The sequence below is a fragment of the Heteronotia binoei genome, chromosome 1, assembly GCF_032191835.1.
Source record: "Heteronotia binoei isolate CCM8104 ecotype False Entrance Well chromosome 1, APGP_CSIRO_Hbin_v1, whole genome shotgun sequence".
Taxonomy (NCBI): Eukaryota; Metazoa; Chordata; class Lepidosauria; order Squamata; family Gekkonidae; genus Heteronotia; species Heteronotia binoei.
In genome coordinates, this window is record NC_083223.1 from 247,676,156 (window position 1) to 247,702,226 (window position 26,071).

General features: G+C 48.9%; 2 protein-coding genes across 2 annotated transcripts in view; one reads left to right on the plus strand and one right to left on the minus strand.

Annotated features, from left to right (window-relative positions):
- The window catches only part of LOC132580290 (cGMP-dependent protein kinase 2-like), a 185,941-nt gene that overhangs the window by 107,432 nt on the left and 52,438 nt on the right, over nucleotides 1–26,071 (minus strand). The gene's annotated exons all lie outside the window — the stretch shown is intronic.
- On the plus strand, nucleotides 1,445–24,834 carry EMILIN1 (elastin microfibril interfacer 1). The gene is made up of 8 exons (XM_060250959.1): nucleotides 1,445–1,958; nucleotides 8,574–8,699; nucleotides 10,161–10,360; nucleotides 14,240–16,225; nucleotides 16,526–16,633; nucleotides 19,764–19,781; nucleotides 20,934–21,068; nucleotides 23,645–24,834. The coding sequence occupies exons 1-8, from the start codon at nucleotides 1,780–1,782 to the stop codon at nucleotides 23,977–23,979; spliced, it is 3,087 nt and encodes a 1,028-aa protein (XP_060106942.1). The 5' UTR covers nucleotides 1,445–1,779; the 3' UTR covers nucleotides 23,980–24,834.

Here is a 26,071-nt window from a genome sequence, read left to right on the forward strand (position 1 = left end):
TGGAGCTGGGCAGTTCTTGATGAGTCCAGCATAGAGACAGGGGCAAACACTTGAGGTATACAACTAAAGAAATCCGACTGAAGGAGGAAGACCTTGGCCCCTGCATGCCTGGATCCAGCTCAAAAAAGAAAAAAGAAACAACCCAGGCTTCCCTCCCACACCAATAAGCTGGCAACACTCCCACACGTTCAGGTTAAAAGGAATAGATCAAGGGTGTGTGGAGGCAGAATGGTGGGAAGCCCTCTGCTTAATTTCTAAGACTTCAGTTGGAGCTCAAAGCCCATTTTCAGCATTGGGATCCTACCCAGGTTCAAGGGAAACTAGAGGAGTGTCTCTGAGCACGTACGAAGGGGCTCTAGCGCTGATTAACCACAGCTAACCTCCATGAACTAGGGATTAGCAGGTACAGACTTCCATGTCGGAGAACACAGCCTTTGCACCTTTCTCTTTATTATTTTTTAGCAAACAGTGATGGACAAGGAGCAGGCATTTAGCAACAAAATGGGGGCAGAGGGAAGATTGGCACAACAGAAAGATGGATAGCAAATTTCCAGAAGTTCTGAGATGTGTCGTGTAATTAATCCTCACCACAGTCTCCCTTCCCTCACCAGAACCACAGAGGTCCCTTGTGGGTTGCTGCACTGCATCTCATTGCCCTGTGGTCAGCAAACCTAACCCCACACTGAGGTTTTGGCAGTTCTGGGGTCCCTGGGGGGCTTGGCTGCACAGGAAACACAGCGTGGGATGGCGGGGATTTGTAGGCACAGAAAGGAAGCAGGTGAGATGTGCCACGGAGCAGCAAGGGATCGGTTAGGATAAAAGAGATCACCAAGCGATCTCGGCCCACGGAAATGAGGAGGGGACGAGCTTTGCCTTCCCTGAAACAAAGAGTTCCCTGTTTCACTGGTGGAGTCGCGCGCAAATCCATCCTCTGGTGAGACAGCTCAGACAGACAAACCGCTTGCTGGCAACTCTCCTGGCTAATGTCGTCAGAGGCTGGGGCAGAAACGTGGCCCGTGGATCTTATCACATTTATAGGTTTATCAGTCATGGGGAGGAGGAGGGAGAGGGGGTGGGAGATGGGGGGCAGAGCCAAGGATACAGGAGGGTGCTCCTTCTCCTGTGTCCTGTGTGTGTCCCTGTTTAGTGGCTACGTGGCCAGCTACCCCAGGGCAAGAGCCTTGCTCAGTAGCTGTGTCATGTCGACTCCCATGGGCTGCATTGGCTCAGGGCCCAGCCCCTCTCGCTTTCCCATTCCTGTTCGCTTCCCCCCTTCTTGACTGTTCCCGTCCTGACTGTAACGAGAAGCAGATGTGAGCAGTGCGAACCCGGCATGGGGGGGGGGGGGGGGAGGAGGCAGTGAAGCAGGAACTGAAGTTGCAGAAAATCCCTTCGTAGAGGCTGGCTGGGGGGGGGGTGTACGAAGGGCCAAGGCCAGCCCAGGGGTGAGGGAGCCAGTGGTGGGGCAGGGAGTAGGGGAAACCCAGGATGGGGAAGGCTGGCGGGGGGAGCATGGAGCTGGGGCCCAGAGCTGCCAGGCAGGAAGTCAGGGGGGAGTGAGCAAGCCAGCTCTGGGAAGTTTGCAAAGCTGTCAGAGTGTGTGGAGAGAGCGACTGTGCAAAGCCCTCTCCGCCTGCCTGGCGACGGGCGAAGACTTCAGGGAAAAGGAAAAGAGGGTTCTTGCTCCTGGCAGCATCTCTGGCTCTGTGGGGTGGCATGAAGGTCCACACCATGCACGGCTGACGACGGACCTCAGGGACCAGACGCTGAGAACTAGGGATGGCCATTCCTGTGGCCCCAGTGTGGCTCTGTATCTGGTGGGGCCTGCTGGCTAGGCAGGCCTGGGGCATGAATTACCCTCCCAGGTATAGCCTATACACTGGGACCGGTCTGTCGTATACGCAACTCCAAGGCACATCTCAAGCACCCAACGGGGCGCGGGTGGCCAGCCGCCACAGGTAAGTGAGCCAGCAGGGCAATGTGGCAGGGTGGCTGGGCTGGGCTGGGCAGTGTGGGCCATTGTCAGAGAGAAAATGGCAGGATTAAGACCAGTATATCCCATTATCTGGACTTCCACAAGAAAGAGTGAAGAGAATTGGAAGGTGTAGGACAGGAACCTCCCCTCTGGCAAGAGGAACCCAGGAGCAAAATCCCACTGTGGCGAAGCCTAATAACAAGGGGAGACCCAGCTGCTACTGCTAGCGAGGAAATTGGGAGGTGGGGGATGGGCACAAGGGGGTTGCTATCTGCTTATCTGCTCAATAATTCATTTAAATATATCCAAGTTTAAAATTGTTCATTCCTTAAATTCAAGAAGGCCCCATCTCATTAATGGGTTTAAATCTTAAACCGGGCAATCGTGACAGATCACCTGGAATGGATATCCGGACTGCTTTATTCACAGGCTCGGATATTGGGATGGGAACCTGCGTCCAAGGGTTGTCATGGCAACAGGTCTCTCTTCTAAGAGAAGTGGATGACATGGAAGGATTAGGCCGGTGTGGTTTAAAACCTGTCCTTGTGCCATCCCTGAGTCAGACTATATGCCCATCTCTCAATCCCCTCCTTTGATCTTAACTGTTTTGGGGTTGGTGGAACATTCACAAAACCAGGAGATGGGGGGGGGGGAGGTTGTCCAAGCAGGGCTGTGTGGGCCTGGTTTTCAATGCCTGAGTAAATTAGGGGACTGTCAGTAATGGGGCTGGGACTGAGGGCACTGTGGCTCTCTGTGCCTTGTGTGGGCTGGGATCAAACCAGCAGGGTTTCCGGAACATCAGATGGGATTTTTAGACTGTGAGCAAGAAGGAGAGGAGGCAGTTGGATGTGGGGGAGACTTTTTGTGGAAACTGCGAGTGGGGGTTAACCCCTAGCTGGTCATATCAGACTCCTTTGTTGGTGGAGTAGGAGAGAAACAGGAGAAAGCAGAAGTAAAGGCCGAAGGGGTTTGGATGGATGCCAGGCCTGGGGTAGAGGAAGGGAGGCCCAGGAGGTGGTTTGTCATCCAAACTGGGAGGGTAGCACATTGGAAGTCTGTCTCTCTGAGCTGCAGCGACATCAGCAGCAACACTACCTTGTGATGGGGGAAAGAAAGGGCTCAGGGAACAGCCTGAACCAAAACAGGAATATGAAGTGGTCTGCAGCATGGGACACTGCCCCCATCTGCGAATGGTTTTTTTTTTTTACAGGCTCCCTACTTGATTTGATGAATAGACCTCTTTTCAGCCATAGTCCCACTCCTCCAAGCCGCTTTCAAAAATTAAAATCCCCAGCTGTCATTAGCCAGGGGAAAAAATGATACAGCAAAAAGAATCCATGCACAAGTTTAAAATAGCAGCTGGAATAAAAATAGAATTCAGGTCTTAAAACTTTGTTAAGCGGATGTGTTTTAAACAGTGTGCATGAAATTTCCAATGGAACACAGCCCTGTTTACTGCAATCACAAAAGGCTGTGTTTTAAAGATCCATAATGAGAGAGAGGTGCTGGCCGGTCTGAAATTTGTTTGGAATGGAAACGCCTCACCCTCTGTTTAGAAGCCCAGATGTGTTTGAGTTGGAGGGGGAAGCTGCTTGTGAAGAGCCAGTGCTGTAGGAAAGACACACTGCACATGCACAGAGGTTGCCCTCTGTTATCTAGGACATTCCAGAGTTGAGCAGACTGAAAAAAACAATTTGGGGCTGATCCCTGGGATTTCCTGTGCAACTGGAAAGGTCAGGAGGTCAACAGGACAATGATTAACCAGTTCAGGGAGGCTTGTTTGCTAGCTCAGACCAGTCTTAACCAGGAATGGCTGGAGGCGGCTTTGGACTGGCTTGTTCCCAGCTGTGGCCTCCTGACTGAGTTACGTCTTGATCAAAGGTTCCCAGACCCCCATGGGAAACCAGCTAGGTAGAGATGAAAGGGATTTCCTGACATAATCACCCCAGGCCCACCAGCACTGAACTGTGATCAGCCACTACCTGTGTGGGGAACAGAAGTTGGCAACAGCCTCAGGAATGTCTTTTACAGAGTTCAGTGGCTACCCATGTATCCCGCCCCCCCACAAACTACCATCCATTCCAAAAAAACGGATGGGGGATGTCTCTGCATTACTTTTGTTGCAGTCATCTGAAAAACTGATGTGGGCAACCCACCATGCTTTCATCTGGTTGCAGGGCTTTCTGAGCCACTCAAAACAAAGCCTTCTTAAGCTGAGATTACAGGAAGGTGTACCAGGACAATAGAATTAAAACATTTCCCAAAACAGCAGTAGTTTAATATCTTTTGTTAAGGCCAGCAAATACAGCAGGATGTTTTAGTTGGTCCTAAAAAAGGATATAACATTATTGTTGCTTGGGGTTTCTTAAGAACATAAGAGAAGCCATGTTGGATCAGGCCAAGGGCCCATCCAGTCCAACACTCTGTGTCACACAGTGGCCCAAAAAAAATTATATAGATATCTATATATACACACTGTGGCTAATAGCCACTGATGGACCTCTGCTCCATATTTTTATCCAATCTCCTCTTGAAGCTGGCTATGCTTGTAGCCGCCGCCACCTCCTGTGGAATTCCACATGTTAATCACCCTTTGGGTGAAGAAGTACTTTCTTCTTAGGTGTCTGCCAACCTAAATAGTCAGTTTCCCAAAGACTAACAATGAGCACACCTTAAGGGCTTAAGCCCTTTCTGGCATCTTATGTTACTAAAGTGAAAATTTGGTACCTCCATAGATCCAGCACAACCCAAATTTATCTTGGTCCAGAATTAGTTGAATCATTATCAGGAGGCAATTTGGAAAGGAGGTGAGGACCAAAGGGTCTCTCAGGTACCAAAACAGATTTTTTTAAAACCTTGACACATTGTTCCTAGTTCTCTTAATATTAGGCTGATGCCAGGAAGTAGTTAGGTTGATGCCAGGAAGTAGATTTTGCAAGATAATAGAAAGTGGTTTGAGAAATGCATTGCTTTCCATGGTGTGCAAATATTCCTTTTGAGCATAATTTTGTAGCACCTTAGAGAATTGTAGATTTATTAGGCACACATTTTTGCAGCCTGGAGCCCACCAAAGCTGAAAGTATCACAAACCCGAGTTGTTAAGATGCTATAGGACTCTTTGGTTGTATTTAGACAATGCAAACATACCAGAGTTTGTGACGAGAATGAACCTGATTTATTTTTAGGCTCTGCAATCTCTCCCTTCCTCCTCCCTGGATCGTTTTGGTTTTAAGTTTCAGAGGGTAGCCCTTTGGTGTGCAGTTAGGGTTGCCAACCTCCAGATGGTAGAGAGGCCCAGGTGGTGGCTGGAGATCTCCTTGGATTATAAGTGATCTCCAGGTGAAAGTGGATAAAATGACTGCTTTGGAATGTGGACTCTATGGTAGCATATAACAATGAGGTCTCTCCCTTCCCCAAATCCCTCCCTTTTCATGCTCCACCCCCAAAATCTCTAGATATTTCTCAGCCTAAAGCTGGCAATGCTATCTGCAATAGAAGAGCTAACTTCAAGCTGGTTTAGGCACTGCTGTTGTTGCACTTCTAAACTCCAGTGAAGATTCCAGCTTCAGACATCGCAACAAACTGCAGTTAAATTAAAACCTTTTTAAATCAAGGTAGTCTTCAATACTGTCTTCAAAAGGAATTGGGAGGGGGCATGTTTTGTTCTTTATATTTGAGTATAACCCACTGTTTATTTACTGCTGTACCAGTATTTCTTTATTGCTGTACCACAGTGAATTACGTGCCTCTTAACAGATCTTGCTTCCTCATGTGCAAGCTTGCAATTCCCTTCAAGACTATAGTAAGGCATCCTTTTCATGCTAAAGAATTGAAGCCCTGTTGAAGAAACTGCCTTGCCCCAGATGAAGGGCCCAGATTTTGCCTATAGATAGATGCACTGGCTGTAGCTCCTCCCATGGAGGTGTCTCTTGTGATTTTTTATTTTTTGCTAAAAAATGAGAAGCAGGGATTCCCAGCCAGGGCCCTGGGTTCATGACATCACTTTTCCCCCTCACTTACAGGAAGAAATGATCATACAGTTATAATGAGTTACTGATGAGGCCATTGAGATGCAAAAGGTTGCATTCTTATGTGATTATTTTAAATTGGGATGCAATAAAAGGAACACTCCATTTCCCAGAAGTTTGGCCTGGCTGTAATTCTGGACCTTGCTTATAGCAAGGAATGCTATAAAGAAAGACAGGATTCGGGGTGAGGCAGGGAGTTTTTACAAGGAAGTGCTGGTGTTTTCTCTCCAGCAGATCAGCTTTAGAAATGACCACTTTGATTGCCAGACTCTAAATGTAGTGGCAGGTCAAGCAACTAGGGAGGCACAGAAGTATTTGGGGACCAGAAATGAGTTGTTGACACCAGCATGGGGCAATACTAGGCCTGTTTTCTTTTCCTTGGTTTTTGAGTAGGTGTGTCAGCCTCTGAGTGATAACCCTTTAGCCTGGGGTTAAACTTTGAACAGAGAGGGCTTCTACCTGCCTCAAAACAACAGCTGTGCATCTGAAAGTTCAGCCACCTACCCTGTAATGGTGGGGGTTACAGAATATACTCTATTCAGGGCTGTGCCAAACTCATTTGTTATGTGGGCCAGATATAATGCCATGTAGCGGAGATAAGCTTTATAAAGGGCAGAGAAACACAAATATTTTTTAAAAACTTAAAATATTAGCACTCTTGCAATATTTTGTTTAACAGTTTCTGATAACTGACACCTCTTGCTTTGAATTATTGCATGAAAATCTGGAGGCAATGTCTGTGCTGTAGCAATCTTGAGTATGCTTTTCAGGTGTTGTTCAGGTGTAAGTTGCGAACCTACTTTTGATTTATTGACATTCATTACAGAAATCTCATGGTCAATACTTTGAGCCTAAGCCCCAGGGGAAAACATGAAAACGGCTGGGAATTGTGAGCTTTTGTACATAAGCTGCTTCATGTTCTGGTCAGCCATTGGAGAAAATAGAGGCTTTGCTCTGTAGCTCCTGTGCTATTGAGCAAGCCTGGCAAAGCAAGCGGTGATGCAGAAGGAAGCAAGAGAGAACATAAGAGAAGCCATGTTAGATCAGGCCAATGGCCCATCCAGTCCAACATTCTGTGTCACACAGCGGCCAAATATATATATATACACACACACTGTGGCTAATAGCCACTGATGGACCTCTGCTCCATATTTTTATCTAACCCCCTCTTGAAGGTGGCCATGTTGTGGCCGCCACCACCTCCTGTGGCAGTGAATTCCACATGTTAATCACCCTTTGGGTGAAGAAGTACTTCCTTTTATCCATTTTAACCTGTCTGCTCAGCAATTTCATCGAATGCCCACGAGTTCTTGTATTGTGAGAAAGGAAGAAAAGTACTTCTTTCTCTACTTTCTCCATCCCATGCATTATCTTGTAAACCTCTATCATGTCACCCCTCAGTCGACGTTTCTCCAAGCTAAAGAGCCCTAAGCGTTTCAACCTTTCTTCATAGGGAAGGTGTTCCAGCCCTTTAATCATTTTAGTTGCCCTTTTCTGAACTTTCTCCAATGCTATAATATCCTTTTTGAGGTGCGGCGACCAGAACTGCACACAGTACTCCAAATGAGACCGCACCATTGATTTATACAAGGGCATTATGATACTGGCTGATATGTTTTCAATTCCCTTCCTAATAATTCCCAGCATGGCGTTGGCCTTTTTTATTGCAAACACACACTGTCTTGACATTTTCAGTGAATTATCTACCACGACCCCAAGATCTCTCTCATGGTCAGTCTCTGCCAGTTCACACCCCATCAACTTATATTAGTAGCTGGGATTCTTGGCCCCAATGTGCATTACTTTGCACTTGGCCACATTGAACCGCATCTGCCACGTTGACGCCCACTCACCCAGCCTCAACAGATCCCTTTGGAGTTCCTCACAATCCTCTCTGGTTCTCACCACCCTGAACAATTTAGTGTCATCCGCAAATTTGGCCACTTCACTGCTCACTCCCAACTCTAAATCATTTATGAACAAGTTAAAGAGCATGGGACCCAGTATCGAGCCCTGCGGCACCCCACTGCTTACCGTCCTTCACTGTGAAGACTGCCCATTTATACTCAGTCTCTGCTTCCTATTACTCAGCCAGTTTTTGATCCACAAGAGGACCTGACCTCTTTGATCCACAAGAGGAGAGAGAAGTGGATGACATGTTCTGGAGCCAAGCCCTGACTGCTTTTCATCCCAGTCGCCAACATTTTGTGCCATCTTCTTGACCATGAATTTGGGCACCTTCAGAGCTTGGAAACTGGAAAAAGGTGGGACACTGGGCTCAGTCTATGTGCCAGAGCAGGATGTGCTATAGCTGAGTGGCAGAGCATCTGTTTTGCATGCAGAAGGTTCCAGGTCCAATCCCATCATCTTAAGCTCAAAGGATTTGGTAGTAATGAGAAGAGCTTCTGCCTGAGAACCTGGAGAGCCGCTGCCAATTAAAGTAGGCAATCCTGACCTTAATAGATAAGTGGTCTGACTCAGTACACGGCAACTTCCTCTATTCAAGCAAGACAGTCTTGTCCACAAACCATTCTGCTTCAACACCATATTATTCTCTCCCTCCCTTGAAGGAACTGGTGTGCCTATGTGGTGACGCGTACCGTGAGCTGCGTGGTGGAGGATGGTGTTGACACCTACGTGAAGCCGGACTACCAGCCATGTGTCTGGGGGCAACTCCAGTGTCCCCGTGCTGTCACGTGAGTGTGGGGTAGGCAGAAGAAAGGGGCCTGGGTACTAACATGAGATGCTGTTCTGTAAAAACACAGGAGCAAGCAGAATTGGAACTGCACTGAACTGGATCAAAGTGCTTCAAGAGACAGGGGGCACCAGCAGGGCAGCAGAGGGTGATTGCCACACTACAGGGATGGAGGGGAGCATTGCCACAAGCTGCCCGGCTGGGCTGGGTGGGGCTCAGGGTCACAACCTCCGTGGGCAGCTGAGGAGGAGAGGCTGGATGCCTGTGGCTACTGCCTGGCACCTGCCCAAACCATTAACTGTACTGCTTCTGGGAAATTGCAGGATCCAGCTGGGCCATGCCTGGGGGAAAGGAACTGGCTTCCCCCTTGTGGGGATCCCCAGCACTGCAAGAGCTGCTGGTTGCCAGTGGTTGGAGGCACTTCTGGTCCTCTCCACGGTGCTGATTCTGTAAGAGGAGGACAAGGCTTAAAGGATAGGTTCTGTGCTGTGATCCAGAGGTTCTGGAGTAATTTGTTCAGGCAGCTTAGAGCCTCTTCATTAATTTTAACAATTCTGCCTGGTCAGCAGTTATTGACCAGAAAATCATGTGAGGCCAGCTTAAGAGGGGACTATAAGGGGATAAGGAAGAAGCCCTGTGGCGCAGAATGATAAGCTGCAGTACTGCAGTCCAATCTCTGCTCATGACCTGAGTTCGATCCCTGCAGAAGCTGGATTCAGGAAGCCGGCTCAAGGTTGACTCAGCCTTCCATCTGTCCAAGGTCAGTAAAACGAGTACCCAGTTTGCTGGGGCAAAAGTGTAGCTGACTGGGGAAGGCAATGGAAACCACCCTGTAAAAAGTCTGCCAAGAAAACATCCTGATATGATCACCCCATGGGTTGGTAACGACTTGGTGCTTGCACAGGGGACTACTTTTATGTGTGTGTGTGTGTGTGTATGGGGCTAAACTGATTTCCCTGGGCAAGTGGCTAAGTCCAGTCCATCTTTCTTCTGGACTGATTCTTCAGGCTTACTATCACGGAGCTCTGAGTGTAGGGAATAAGATGGCAGTAGAGGCTGCAGTTGGGTGTTTATGAGTACTTCTGTGGTTTCCTATGTCTAGTTGGGTGTTTTTGTTTGGGATCAAGGCCCTGAGCTGGATGCCCAGGCTAGTCTGCTCTCATCAGATCCCAAAAGCTTAGCAGGATCAGCCCTGGTTAGTACTTGGATGGGAGACCAGCAAGGAAACCCAGGGTTGTTCCATAGAGGCAGGCAAAGGCAAACCACACCTCTGAATGTTTCTTGCCTTTGAAACTCTAAGGGGTCACCCCAAAGGCCTCTGTGACTTGATGGCAGTTCAAACACAAGCACGCAAGGCCAGCTCACCCAGTCTAGTGGAAAAACCTCATCAAGAGTAACAGGATCATTTGCTTCTTTCCCCTGTGCACAAATACAAGCTGCTTCCCGTTCTCCCACCTGGCAGGTACCGGAGTTTCATGCGCCCCCGCTACAAGGTGGCCTACAAAACAGTGTCCGACATGGAGTGGCGTTGCTGCCCTGGTTACACAGGGGATGACTGTGCCGAAGGGGGGACACCGCTCACCACCACCCGGCCACGACCACAGCCCGGCCGACCCAACTTGTCTGGCTTCAGCAACACACTCAGCGGCCTGGGTGGAGAAGGTACTGTGAAAAGGGCATGAAGGGAGAAATGCGCTCTGCCCCTGAGCACCCCCCCCCCCCGTGCCAGCTCTCACCCTTCCTCTGCTGTGCCACGCTCCGTCATGTGCGCCCCCCCCCCCCCGAAGCTCACTGCAAAGAGACTGGGCCCTACTGGTTTAGAGGCAGCCGCATGTTTTTTGAAGCCAGCGCTGGAGGAACCATCTCCCCCCTCCTTTATGGAACCAGAAGTGAGGGGGAGCAAAACTTCCTCCAGCACTGGCTTCAAAAAACGCACAGCTGCCTTGAAGCCGGTAGGGCCCTGCCTGGTCGCGGCAATCTTGGGGGGGGGGGCGGAGTGTGGTGGAAGGGAGGGGGCTGGCCTTGTTCAGGAAGAACCCTGGGTCTTCCAAATCCTAGTGTGCCCCTCTCAAACAACTACCCCACAGTCAACTGCCTCTGACCAGCCTACGATGTTGGTAGTGCATAACTGCTGGTTCTGGGGAAATTTAGGCTTGGAGCCCTGATTTAGACTTGAAAGAAGGATTTGATAAATCCATGCAGAAGAGCATAAACCGTTGACAACGTCATTGTGTGGGTTGTGCAAACAAATAATGGCAATTCCATACTAAACAGTGACAGTAGAACCACAACTAATTCACATCCATAAAAGCTGAGATAATTAAGAGCTCAGTGTCACCAAGCTGACAAGTCAGAGAGAAGCATAAGAACATAAGAGAAACCATGTTGGATCAGGCCAATGGCCCATCCAGTCCAACACTCTGTGTCACACAGTGGCCAAAAAAAAATTATATATATATACACTTCCTTTTATCCATTTTAACCTGTCTGCTCAGCAATTTCATCGAATGCCCACGAATTCTTGTATTGTGAGAAAGGGAGAAAAGTACTTCTTTCTCTACTTTCTCCATCCCATGCATTATCTTGTAAACCTCTATCATGTCACCCCGCAGTCGATGTTTCTCCAAGCTAAAGAGTCCCAAGCGTTTCAACCTTTCTTCATAGGGAAAGTGTTCCAGCCCTTTAATCATTCTAGTTGCCCTTTTCTGGACTTTCTCCAATGCTATAATATCCTTTTTGAGGTGCGCGACCAGAACTGCACACAGTACTTCAAATGAGACCGCACCATCAATTTATACAAGGGCATTATGATACCGGCTGATTTGTTTTCAATTCCCTTCCTAATAATTCCCAGCATGGCGTTGGCCTTTTTTATTGCAAATGCACACTGTCTTGACATTTTCAGTGAGTTATCTACCACGACCCCAAGATCTCTCTCTTGGTCAGTCTCTGCCAGTTCACACCCCATCAACTTGTATTTGTAGCTGGGATTCTTGGCCCCAATGTGCATTACTTTGCACTTGGCCACATTGAACCGCATCTGCCATGTTGACGCCCACTCACCCAGCCTCAACAGATCCCTTTGGAGTGCCTCACAATCCTCTCTGGTTCTCACCACCCTGAACAATTTAGTGTCATCCGCAAACTTGGCCACTTCACTGCTCACTCCCAACTCTAAATCATTTATGAACAAGTTAAAGAGCATGGGACCCAGTACCGAGCCCTGCGGCACCCCACTGCTTACCGTCCTCCACTGTGAAGACTGCCCATTTATACTCACTCTCTGCTTCCTATTGCTCAGCCAGTTTTTGATCCACAAGAGGACCTGTCCTTTTACTCCATGACTCTCAAGTTTTCTAAGGAGCCTTTGATGAGGAACTTTATCAAAAGCTTTCTGGAAGTCAAGGTAAACAACATCTATCAGGTCTCCTTTGTCCACATGTTTGTTCACCCCCTCAAAGAAATGTAACAGGTTAGTGAGGCAAGATCTTCCCTTACAGAACCCATGCGGAGTCTTCCTCAATAACCCGTGTTCATCAATGTGCCTACTCATTCTGTCCTTGATAATGGTTTCTACCAACTTTCCCGGTATTGAAGTCAGATTGACTGGCCTGTAATTTCCCAAATCTCCTCTGCAACCCTTTTTAAAGATGGGGGTGATATTTGCTACCTTCCAGTCCTCGGGAACGGAGGCAGATTTCAATGAAAGATTACAGATTTTTGTTAGAAGATCCACAAGTTCAACTTTGAGTTCTTTCAGAACTCTCGGATGTATGCCATCCGGACCCGGTGACTTATTAGTTTTTAATTCATCTATCAGTTGTAGGACCTTCTCTTTTGTCACCTCAATCTGACTCAGGTCTTTCAACACCCCTTCCAAAATTAGTGGTTCTGGGGCAGGCAAAAAGTTCTCATCTTCCACAGTGAAGACGGAGGCAAAAAATGCATTCAGCTTCTCAGCCATTTCCCTATCCTCCTTCAGTAATCCTTTTACCCCATGGTCATCCAAGGGCCCCACTGCCTCCCTGGCTGGTTTCCCACTTCTAATATATTTGAAGAAATTTTGATTGTTGGTCTTTATGTTTTTTGCAATATGCTCCTCATAGTCCCTTTTTGCCTGCCTGATCACAGTCTTGCATTTGATTTGCCACAGAATGTGTTCCCTTTTATTAATCTCACTTGGACTGGCTTTCCACCGCTCAAAGGAGTCCTTCTTACCTTTTACAGCTTCCATTACTTTGTTTGTTAACCATGCAGGCCTTTTCTTATGCCTGTTTGTGCCTTTCCTAACTTGTGGTATGTATTTTATCTGAGCTTCTAGGATTATAGTTTTAAATAGTCTCCAAGCTTCCCCAAGGGTTTTGACCGTATTTACCTTTCCTTTCAGTTTCCTCCTCACATGCCTCCTCATCTCAGAGAATTTACCCCTTTTAAAGTTAAACGTGGTTGTGGCGGTCTTTTGTGCAACTCCCTATTTATACAAACGGTGAAATCAATAACATTATGGTCACTGCTCCCAAGCGGCGCAATCACTTTTACGTCTCTCACCAAGTCTTGGGCATTACTTAGGACCAAATCCAGGATCACCCCACCGCTGGTAGGTTCTGAGACGATCTTCTCCATAGCACAGTCATTGAGAGCATCAAGAAACTCAATCTCTTTCTCTCGACCAGAACGCATATTGACCCAATCAATCTGTGGGTAGTTAAAATCACCTATTACGACACAGTTTTTACGTTTAGCCACTATCTTTAAGCGTTCCATCATATTATAATCATCCTCTCTCTTTTGATTTGGTGGGCGATAACAAACTCCCATAGTTAAAGCATTTCTAAAAGGGAATCTAATTCTCTGACCTCAGTCTTACTGGACTGAATATCCTCTCTGACATACAGAGCCACCCCACCTCCAACCCTTCCCTCCCTATTCTTCCGATATAACTTATATCCAGGAATCACCATATCCCACTGATTCTCCTCATTCCACCAAGTTTCTGAAATTCCCACAATGTCTATGTTTTCTCCCAACACTAACCATTCCAATTCACCAATTTTACTTCGAACACTTCTAGCATTTGCATACAAACATCTATAATTTCCCAGGCAAGCTAGGCCCGCCACCTTCCTCCTGCCTCCTTGAGACTCTGGCAGACAGTCCATACTGTTTGTCACCATCACCATCTGATCCGTTATCCGGTAGAAAAATAGCAGCCAACCCTTCATCTCTTTGAGACGAGTCCTCCCAAATCAGAGACATTTCATCTCCTGTCGGCTTTCCCCCAAGATTTAGTTTAAAAACTGCTCTGCCACCTTTTTGATTTTAAGCGCCAGCAGCCTGGTTCCATCCGGGGACAAGTGGTGACCGTCTCTTTTGTACAGCTCCTGCTTGTTCCAGGGCTGCTACACAGAGGCAGGCAATGACAAACTACCTCTGTTCATCTCTTGCCTTGAAAACCCTGCAGAGGCACTGTAGGTCAGCTGTGACTTAGCACTTTCCACCAGTACCCAATGAGGCTTCTTATTTCTTATTTTCTTCTGCCAGGGCAAAGGAACTCAGAGAAGGTGCAGCAGCTGGAAGAGAAAGTGCAGAGCCTCACCAAGCAACTGCATGACCTGCAGTCCACCATACAGGACAGCAACACTAAGCTCGCGGAAGACATACGCAAGGCAGTAGAGTCCTCTTTGAATGGCAAGCAGCCCGCAGATGCAGCCGCGCACCCGGAGATGAAAGAGACCCTCAATGAGATCCAGCGTCATCTGCAACGCCTTGACAACCGCATCTCCAGCCATGAGAATGGTCAGAGCCCTGGAGGCGGTGGAGCAGACGTCCGTGGGGAGGTCCTAAGGGAAGTCGAACAGCGCTTGCAGGAATCATGCGTGTCCTGCCTTACGGGTGTCGAAGGACTGCGGCGACAGCAGGAGGAAGACCGGGAGCGCATGAGAGCCCTGGAGAAGCTGGTCACCTCCATGGACCAGCGAAATCGTGAAGCCATGAACGCCATCCAGCAGCACGTGAGCAACCTTGCTCGGCAGCTGCCCAAGGACTGCTGCCACCAGCTGGAAGACCGGTTGAATGGGCTGGAGCACCGCCTGGATGGCCTCTCGGACTCTGTTGCTGTGTTGAATGAGCACGGAGGCGGCCAGAGGCCATCGTCCCTTCCTCCTCCCTGGAGCGTGGACAGGCGCATGTCTGAGATGGAGAGTCGCGTCAACACCACGCAGCGCAGCCTGGAGGAGCATTTTATGGATCTGCAGGTCATGTTGGAAGGAGCCGATGAGCGGGTCCGCAGGGCCGAGGGGCAGCTGGATTTTGTCTTCTCCCGCCTCAACGACTTCCAGAACCAGGTCAACCGGGCCCTGGCCAACCTGTCACGGGACATGGGGGGACTCAAGGACAGTATCCTGCAGCAACAAGGGGCTCTGGATCGAGTGCGTGGGGCGGTGCACACCTGCACTCAGATCTGCACCCCAGCCGGTACCCAGGACTCCCAAATTAGCAGCATCTTGAGTGACCTGGGACGCCGAGTGCTGGACAATGAGGCACAGCTGCGGTTACTGGGCTCTTCCATCCACCAGCTGGATGTTTCTGGCAAGCTGCAGAACTTGCGGGGCCTGGTGGGAGCCAACACAGAAGCCCTTGGCAAGTTGGCTGGGGAAATTGGGGAGCTAGAGAACAGGCTGGTGATCTCCATGAGCGCCGGGCCGCCAGACCTGGTGCTCTATTCCAACCGGACTAACAAACGCCTGGAGAAGCTGGAGAAAGAGATCAAGGGATTGGAAGGCGACCACTGCAGCCAGACTTGCTCTGAGCTGAAAGGGGAGATGGGGCTGCTCAGGGAGCAAGTGGAGGCCTGTCAGGCAGCCTGCCAGCCTATGGGGAGGAGGCCAGACCTGGACAAAGAGGAGATGGATACCACTAAGCCCCTGGATGGCTTCAGTGTGATTGGCGGCAGCTCCAGCATCCATCTCAAATCCTTACAGGGTGAGCTGTCTGAGGTGATCCTGGGGTTCAGTGCCCTGAATGAGACGCTGGCAGGGCTGCAGGCCACAGTGGAGAAGCACCAGACAGACATCCACGAGCTGGGGACCACCAAAGACCACATCATCGAAGAGATCAACCGTGTGCAGCAGGAGGTGACAGAGCACGTCAGCGAAAGTGAAGAGCGTTTCCAGGTGCTGGGCCGCGAGATCCACCAGTTTGGTGGCACTCTGCAAGTGGAGGCGTCAGACTGCCGGCGAGCTTCTGGGGGTCTGGCGGAGCGGCTGACAAAACTCGAGGGCACCTGCGAACGGCTGGACGACGTGTCCGGCAGCCTGCGTAAGATCAAGGAGGGGCTTGACAAGCACATGTCAGCTTTGTGGAGCTGCCTCCATGAAGTGAACGGGACCCTACGCAACCATGGGGCCCTGCTGGATAAGATACATGGCAGCCACCTGGGCACCATCCATCGCCGCCTCAGCACCCTGAATGGATCCCTCCAGACCCTGCAGGGTCAACTGCATGGCCTCACGCTTCAGGACTTGACAGGTACAGAGGACAAGTAGGATGGAGCAGGGCCTACAGCTGCCAGTCTTGGGCTGGAAAGAGCTGGGCTGGGCAGGGGTGGAATTCTAGCAGGAGCTCCTTTGCATATTAGGCCACATACCCCTGATGTAGCCAATCCTCCAGAGCTTACAATAAGCTCTTGGAGGATTGGCTACATCAGGGATGTGTGGCCTAATATGCAAAGCAGCTCCTGCTAGAATTCCACCCCTGGGTCTGGGCATGGTCCTGGCTCTCCGAGCTGGAAATGCTGGCTGGAATTCTAACTTCCTTATTTGTTTTCAGGACCTCCAGGACTCCCAGGACGAGACGGTCCCATAGGCAGACCAGGTCTCCCAGGTCCAGTTGGGTCTCCTGGCAAGGATGGAAAGACTGGCCCCGTGGGTCCCCCAGGTGAGGAGCTGGTCAGGTGTGAATGGCTTAGAAAGTGCTCTCAGAAGCATTTCTGCCCCTAAATTCCTCCTTTCCCTTCCTGCCTACAGCACACGCTGCATGGGTACCAGTTATAAAGGGTTTGGGAGCTTCCCAAAATAATTAACCCTCACCCCAATTTGCAGAGGATGGTGAGATGCAGGAGATGATCTCTTCCCCAGTCTAGATGGCGCAACAGAGAAGCTGGAAGGCCCTTTTGGGCTGCAGCTCCCAGAAGTTAACCAAATAAACAGTAAGGATCAAACCAGATGTTGCCCTTTTTATTGAGTCAGGTCTGGGTTCCCCTGACCTGACTCACTTTCCCCAAAGCCAGATAACATTTGCAAGGAACTAAGTTTTTAAGTGCCATCAGAGTCAGATTGGGATGGGAAGGAGCTTCAGTTTCCTTTCTGTTTTCCCAGCCTTGGGGGATTATTTACCCCACTAGAAAACTGCACAATTTGGTAATGCCATTTCAGTTCAGGAAGAATTGAGGGGGGGGGGGGGGGTTGCACTGCAGCTTGGTGCTTACATGCTTGGAAAATTAGTTCCTTGCAGCTGCTGCCTGCCTGCAGGGGAGAAAACTATGGCTTGAGCAGCATTCCAAAATTGTCTGCCCAAGTAAAGGTGGAGCCTCCTGCCCTTCCTGGGCTGGGGAGGTTGCCTAGAAGAGGCAAATGGCAGCTGCATAACCTCATAAGAATATACAAAGAGCCCTGCTGGTCAGACCAGTGGTCTATCTAGTCCAGCATCCTGACTCACACAGTGGCCAACCAGTTCCTCTGGACAGCCAACAACAGGGCATAGAGGCTGAGGCCTCCTGGCTCTGAGGTTCAGAGGTTTAGTGCCCCCTCATTCACCATGGCCATTGATGGACTTATCCTCCGTGAATCTATTTAACCCCCTTTTAAAGCAGTTTATTCCTGTGGCCATCACTACATCCTCAGACAGCCAATTCCACATTTTATTCAATCCTGATGTAAAGTAGTATGTTCTTTTGTCTGTCGTCAACCTAGTGCTCATCAGCTTCATTAGATGCCCTCAAGTTCTAATATGTTGGGAGAGGGAGAAAAATTTCTCTTCATTGACTCTCTCCACCCAATGCATAGTTTTATAAACCCACATCATGTCCCCCCTTAGTTGTCTCTTTTCTAAACTTTAAAATCACAGGCTCTTCAGGCTTTCGTCATAGGGAAGGTGCCCCAACCCCCTAATCATCTTGGTTGCTTTCCTCTGCACTTTTCCCAGCTCTGCAATGTCCTTTTTGACATAAGGTGACCAGAACTGTACACAGTATTCCAAATGCGGCTGCACCGTAGATCTGTACAAGGGCCTTACAATATTGGCTATTTTATTCTCGGTCCCTTTCCTAATAATCTCTAACATAGAGTGCCTTTTCACCGCTGCAATGCACTACAAATCCAGGATCTTTTCCTCTCTCAGTCTCAACAAGTTCAGACCCCATCAGCCTATACTTGAAATCCAGATTTTTTGTCCCAGTGTTTATCACTTACCAACACTGAACTTCATTTGCCAAATTTTTGCGCATTCACCAGTTTGTGGGGGTTCTCTTGGAACGCTTCACCATCAGCCTTGGTTTTCCTCATCTCCTGTTCACCAACTGAGTTGCATGACCAACTGTAAACACTTTCTCTTTCCTCTGGGAACATGTCAAAGCTAAGCAGCATCTCCCCTAACCTTTCCCATGAGGGTGATTGTGTAAAGAGCCAGTTTGGTGTTGTGGTTAAGTGTGCGGACTCTTATCTGGGAGAACCAGGTTAGATTCCCCACTCCTCCACATCCACTTGCTGATGTGACCTCAAGTCAGCTACAAGGCCGTGGCTGAGTGGCTCAGACTGAGTGGACTGAGACTAAATCATGCGAAGACAGAGGTCCTTTGCTTGGGTCGTCGGGGACCGGGGGGGGGGGAATCCCCCTGCCAGTTTTTGACGGTGCGCCGCTGATGGCGGCGGACAGGGTCAAAAGCCTGGGGGTGCTATTGGAGCCTTCCTTAAAGATGGAGGCTCAGATAGCAGCCACTGCCAAGTCCGCGTTTTTTCATCTTAGGCGGGCAAGGCAGCTGGCCCCCTTCCTGGATCGCGACGACCTAGCAACAGTGATCCATGCTACGGTCACCTCGAGGTTGGACTACTGCAATGCCCTCTACATGGGGCTGCCCCTGTGCCGAACTCGGAAATTGCAGCTGGTGCAGAATGCCGCGGCCCAGCTGCTATTGGGACTCCCAAGATGGGGACACATTCAGCCGGGTCTTCGGACTCTGCACTGGCTTCCAGTGATGTACCGAGTTCGGTACAAGGTGCTGGTCATTACCTTTAAAGCCCTATATGGCCTGGGACCTGCCTATCTGAAGGACCGTCTCTCCCCACACGTTCCCCAGAGAGTACTGAGATTGGGAACCCAAAATCTTCTCGCTATCCCTGGGCCAAAAGAAGCCCACCTAAAATCCACTAGGGACAGGGCCTTCTCTGTTATGGCCCCTACATGGTGGAATCAGCTGCCGGAGTAGGTGAGGGGCCTGCGGAACCTTGTTCAGTTCCGCAGGGCCTGTAAGACAACCCTCTTCCGGCTAGCCTACACCTAGCTGAGATGAGAAACTAAATGTAGCTTTGCCAGACTCCTGTTATACATATTTTTGTAATGTTTAATGGTTTTAAGGTTTTAACTGTTTTAAATGTTTTAATTGTTTATATATTTAAATACTTGTTTAATTTTATGTATGACTATTTGTTGGGAACCGCCCTGAGCCACTTGTGGGAAGGGCGGGATATAAATCATAAATAAATAAATAAATAAATAAAGTTCTCACAGAGCTGGTCCTGTCAAGAGCAGTTCCTGTTAGAGCTCTCTCAGCTCCACCTACCGCAGGGTTTCTGTTGTGGGGAGGGGAAAGGAAAGGAGATTATAAGCTGATTTGAGACTCTGATTCAGTTAGTCTGATTCAGGTATAAAAATACGGTCTTTTTCTTCTTTTATATATGTTCTGGGATAAGAAGGGGCCAGTAGCATAAGAGAGGTGCATGTCATCCCATCCATGGGATATCTCTTAAGACACTCTCCACATGCTTATAGAAATCCATTTTTTCTCTTGCAGGTCTCCCTGGAGAGCAAGGTAAAGATCCGGCACAGCCATGTGTTCCTATGTCGGGAATCTGGAATGAAAGGGCTGGGCTGAACTGACCTGGATTTGATGGTGGCCTTTCTGGGCTTTAATGCATTTAACTTTGTCTCTTCTCCTCTGTTTCTGTACGCATAAGAAAAAGAACACAGAAGCAGTGCAAAATAATGCTGAGCTTGGGTCAGGGGAAACCAGTGTACAAATCCCTGCTCCAGCATCAAGCTCACTGCAGGATTGTGGGTCTGTAACTCTCTCAGCCCTTACAGGGCTGTGATTTGGGCAGATGAGAGGAGTGGAACACCATGTATGTGATCTTGAGCTCTTGGCTGGGGGAAGAATACAAGTGTGAAATCTAGATAGGCAAAATCTTGCAGACAGGGTGGGTGGCGGAGAATCTGTCATGTGACAACTGTGGATTGCATTTCCCCAGCTGACAATCACTGCCATACATTCTGCTTTCCACTTGATCATTTTGCTACAATTCATTGAATATAATATTTAAATCACCCGTCTCCTGAACATAGGTTCTGCTTTGCAGTATTCAGGGAAGCAAGAAGATGAATTTAGACTCAGGCTGCTTGTGAGAAGACGAATTGGCCTTCTTTAATCATTCTATTTAAAAAAAAATATCTTACAGTACTGTACCAGAATCAAAATAGCCTCAAGAGAAAAACTCGGCTGCCTGTATCACTCAGCCCACAGATCAAAATCCCTCCCCCCATAAAATTAACCCCCATTGCTTTTGAGCTGAGTAATTTGCCATTTGAAGGCTTAGAGCCCGAGTTGTTTTTAAAAAAGAAATGCCTTACTCAGAAACTGCAGGGTTCTGATAAAAGTATCTTTCATTTGAAAACACAGCTTGAGAGCTTGTGTCAGCTTTGTACGGAACTCGGGCCTGGAATTCTGTTATTCTTTTTTTCTTTGCTCGTTAAGCTTGGTGAACAGGTCAATGAAAGGATAGCTCCCTTGTGCGTGGGGAGAGTGAGTCTGTGGCTCAGTAATGGAGCACCTCCAAATGAGCCTCTTAAGACTGAGTCACCACCAAGAGACGTGAAGTGGCTTGGTGGCTAGCACACTCTGATTACTTGGGGACAGCTGGAAGAGTACCTCCAGGAAGCCAATTAATCCTCCCTTATCTCTTTGCAGGGCTGCCAGGTCCAGCCGGAAGGATACCCCAAGTCTCCTTTGCTGCAGCGTTAACCTCCCGGCACGTGGAGGCTGGAACCATCCCCTTTGACAGAGTGCTGGTGAACGACGGCAACTTTTATGACCCTGGCTCAGGTCAGTGGGGAGGGGAAAGTGGGTTGAAGAGAGAATGGCATGGAGGTCACACATGTATCCCCACTCTTCTGTTTTAATTTTTGAGGAAGTGGCAGCTTTGATTCCAAAGCACTGAACTACTGGAGAAAATCTTAAGGCTCTTGTCATTTAGTAATGTTTCAGAGACTCCTTGAGTCCTAGGGTTCAAGAGAAATTTGTTTCTTGAAAACATTTCTATCCCACCTCTCTTCCAAAGGACCTGAGGCAGCTTACAGTAAGCACACAAAACAAAAAGACAAGAGATTTATAATATACAGTCCAGATTTTAAAACAAGGCAACTGAGGACCAAACTTACCTGTAGGTCAGAACCCACTGTAGGCCTTCATTGTCAGATTGCAGCTGTTGCCAAGGAGTATGCTGGGAGAGGCAGTCTTGCAGATATGAGGGCTGCAGGCCATGAAAAGCTTTAAAGGTAAGAACCAGTGTTAAAGTGGGCAACCAGTGCAGCACCAAAAAATTGGTTGAGCAGCAGTATTTTGCACCAGCTGAAGCTTCCAAGTATTCTTCAAGGTAGCCCAGCATGGAGTGTGTTACAGTAGTCTAGCCTCCTGATTGCTGTGGATCAGTGTGGCCAGTCAACTGACTCTAAATGTGGTTTTTAATTTATGAAAAAGTACCCTTGGCTATTTCACTGACTTCCTTTTCCAGAAAAAGAGCAGCTTTTACCTTATTCCCGAGTTGTTCACCAAGTCCGGCAAAGCTAACTTGGCTCCATCAAAATTTGGAAAGGTTATACCTTCCAAAACCTCAGTCTTCTCAACCCGCATTTACATGTATGAACAAAAATACTAAATTAACTAAATTAAAATCGTCAGCCTTCAGACCGTTTTTATTCACAACCCAAAGCAAGCAGACAAACCTCCCCCTTATCTATTCAAATGCCCCACCTTCCTGTATTTTTCCACCCCGCTGTCTCTATGCCTTCATCCGTTATCAGTTTAGCAGAAGCTTCCTCAGAGGGGCCTCTCTTCTCTACTTTACAACCTTGGATTCACACCCATTTGGGCTGTGGCCTCTAACAGTTACTTTTAAATGTTGCATCAGACATTCTCTTCTGAAGGCACAACCATATTTTCAATTATTATTATTTTATAGAGGTGGTCATTAATTATTCAGGGGTCCCTCTTCAAGACCACCAAGTAAAACCAGAGTTGCTATGCAGAGACAGGCAATGGCAAACCACCTCTGGAACATCTTTTGCCTTGAAAATCCAACAGGGTTGCTGTCACACAGCCGGGCCTAGCAGGGCGTTCTACTGGCTGTCACCACTCTGGTAAGGGTTTGTATGGAGGCCCAGAGCACCCAACCACCCTTGTCTTCCTTATTAAGAAATATCTCTTAACTGTGACCAAGAAGATGTGAGGATCCAAGGAGTATAACAGCAGTTTATTTACAGTGCTCAAATAATGAGTGATATAGTGCTAAAAGAATTATGAAAACAGTAAAAGTTGGTGCAAAGAAACAAAAGCCCTGATGTGTTTTAACTATACAGTCCCTACTCTAATAACCACCACTCACCCCTTGCCTTGGATGAGGGATCTTTCCCCCTGCTGCAAGCTCTCTAGCCCACAACCTCCCTCCAGCTCAACCTTTCAGGAAAAGAACACCCCCCCTCACCTGGGCTTGGCCATTTTATGCTCTTCTCTCAGGCCCTACCCCTCTCTGGGCCAGTTTCCCTCCACAAACCTTGCTACCCAGAGGAACAGAAAGGATCCTGGGACATGTAGGCTCTTTTGTAACTCCTAGGCAGGCTTATCTGGAGCCTGCAGGCCTTACTAGGCCCAGGATCCTGATTAGGGTTGCCAAGTCCAAATCTAGACATATCTGGGGACTTTGGGGGTGGAGCCAGGAGACTTTGGGGGTGGAGACAGGTGACATTAGGGGTGGAGCCAAGTTCAAGGCTGTGACAAGCATAATTGAACTCCAAAGGGAGTTCTAGCCATCACATTTAAAGGGACGGCACACCTTTTCAATTCCTTTCTTCCATAGGAAATAATGAAGGATAGGGGCACCTTCTTTTGGGGCTCATAGAATTGGACCCCCTGGTCCAATATTTTTGAAACTTGGGGGGTATTTTGGGGAGAAGCACTAGATGCTATACTGAAAATTTGGTGCATCTACCCCAAAAAACAGCCCCGCCAGAGCCCCAGATACCCGCAGATCAATTCTCCATGATTTTCTATGGAAATAAATCTCCACAGGGAATAACAGAGTTCCCAGCAGACATTTCCCTCCCCTCCCCCCGCTTTCTGATGACCCTGAAACGGGGGGAGGGTCTCCAAACCGGGGGATCCCCTGCCCCCAGCTGGGGATTGGCAACCCTAATCCTGATAGTTGCTATAAGTCACTTTCCACCACCCCGTCATCCCAAACCAGTCTCCAGTTGGAAGCAAGGTGCTCATCTTAATGGGGATGCAGGCAGTTTTGGAAGGCACAACAATGGCTCTGACCCCCAGCATTGGAACAACAACAACAAAAACCCCATTAATCCCTGCCTCTTTGTCTTGGGGATTCTCCTCACCTCTTGTCCCCATAGGGATCTTCACGGCTCCTGTTTCTGGTCGCTATCTGGTCAGTGCCATCCTGACGGGGCACAGAGGTGAGAAGATCGAGGCGGTGCTGTCCCGCTCCAATCAGGTGATTGCCCGCAGCGACTCAGCCGGATACCAGCCTGAAGGCCTAGAGAACAAGCCGGTGGCCGAAAGCCAGCCAAGCACGGGTGCCCTGGCAGTCTTCACCCTCGTTGTCCCCATGGAAGCTGGCGAGACCCTCTGTGTGGATCTGGTTTCTGGCCAGCTGGCCCGCTCTCCAGATGAACCGCTTACTGTCTTCAGCGGAGCCTTGCTCTATGAGGAGGCAGAGGGGATCTAGGCAGAAGAGGCCCTCAGCTCAGCCTAGAAAGGGACCAAAGAGGAACCTCTTGGTTTGCTGACCCGAATGACCTCCTTTCTTCTGGCTTGTAAGCTGCAGGCCCGTGGGAGCTTCCAGCAGCCCAATGTTCAGGCCTACAGCTGGGGAGCAGAAGCCCCAAGAAAAAGGGAAGGCGTCACTGCACTGCCGGATTCTCCTGCCCTTCTAGGGCCTCTCATTGGAACTGCCACGTATCTCCCCCTTCCCACCCACATAGCATAAAAACATGCAGAGACTCTGCCATTCCCAATACTCTGCCAGTGCAGCTGTGTGAAGTGAGGAGAGCAAGAGCACCAAAACCAGCATCCTTCTCTCTCAGCTACTTCAGCCCTTCTGCTCCAGAGGTAAGGGAGGAGAGGCAGAAGTGCAGCCATCCAACCCATCCTGGGGTTGGGTGTGAGGAGGGAAAGGCCCTTTCTGTTATTTATCAGTGTCTGTCATACCCGGAGAAGCCATGCACACTCCCTCCCTCGGGCCGCCGCCTCACTGCAGCACCAGCCAATCCGCTTCCTGCGCTGCTCACGCCTCACAGCTTGGGCTGCCTCATCTAGCCACTGCAGAGCAGCTGTGGCTCTGCCTGCCACCAAGGGGCCAAAACCTGGCTTTCCTCCCTACCACCAATTACACAGGACCATTTTAGAGGAAAAGGAGGACATGCCCTGCATGGCACTGTTGATAGAAAGAAGCAGTGAAGTAACGGTTTCTTGAGGAAGAGAACGGTGACCCCTTTTTACAACCCTTGTGCCTACCCTGTGTAATGGCTGGACTCAGCTCCAATTATAATTATTGAATAAAGAAACACGACTTTTTTTAAAACTGTTGTGCTGTCTCCTTAAGTATGTACTGATATGCTCTCACCTGGATAGCCAGGGCTAAGCTTGCTCTCATCAGAACTCAGAAGCTAAGCAGGGTTGGCCCTGGCGTGTATTTTGATGGGAGACCACCAAGGAATGACCCCTGGCTCTTGCAGGGAGGCATGTCCTGAACTTCTGCACTTCCTAGGCCCAATTCAGATCAAGAGTGTGTCATGTGGGGGCTTAGAGTCCCCCCACCCAAATGGTTTTCCTAGCCTGAACCAGCCCAGGGCCTCATCTGCCCCCTTCTGGAAACATAATGGGCAGCTCAGCTGTCCACATGCAGCACTCAGTGAGGCAAACAGCAGCTCCCCGGGGCCATCTCAGTTGGACAGATGGCATGGGAGGGGGAGTTCTAAACTCCTTCCTCCACAGGCTGGAGCCCCAGTCCAAGTTAGGCCCGTGCACAAGCCTGATAAGCTTGCAGAACTTCAGAACATGCCACTCTACTGGACCTAGGGATCTCCCTATGGAGGGTAACATAATATGTGCTCAGGCCCTTTGATCAGGCACCCTCCATGTAGACCCAGGATTGCCCTGTGCAACCTCAAGTTGGTTAGAAAATTATGACTTTAAAAAGCAACTCCTTGATGCATATGATTTTTGAGAAATGGCGAAGCATCCACTCATCCCTTGCCTCTGGATCTCCCCCCCCCCCACACCAATTACAGTTTTTAAAACATGATACAGTAGAAGGTAAACTGCAGGCATTAGAGAGATTGTGGAATGGTGAAGATTGCCTCCCTCTTCTGACTCCTCTGCATTCGTTGTAAAAAACCAGCCTCTCGTCCACTTTATTTACAGGTATCAAAGGAAAGATGGGGGTTGTGCAGTTCAGTTGCTCTGCCAGACATTAACTGCCTCTGTCTTCCACTGTGCTAGCCAAGGAGAGGAAAGGAACTGAGCTGACAGTTCCAATGAAATGTCAGTTTATTAAGTGGTGGTTAAAAATAGGTTTCCCAAGTTCCCCTTGGTAAGCTTTGATGATCAATGTCCCCCATCCCTGTCTTGCCAACATATATACTCAGCTTCCTGAGTCTGTTCCTAACACAAAGTAAATTTACATGCACAGTTCATTCTGAATGTGGGGGGAGGTGTTTATTTGTTTTTAGAGGGGGCTTAGTTTGGGCAGACCTGGATAGCCCAGGCTATCACAATCTCATCAGATTCCAGAAGCTAAGCAGGATATATGGGAGACC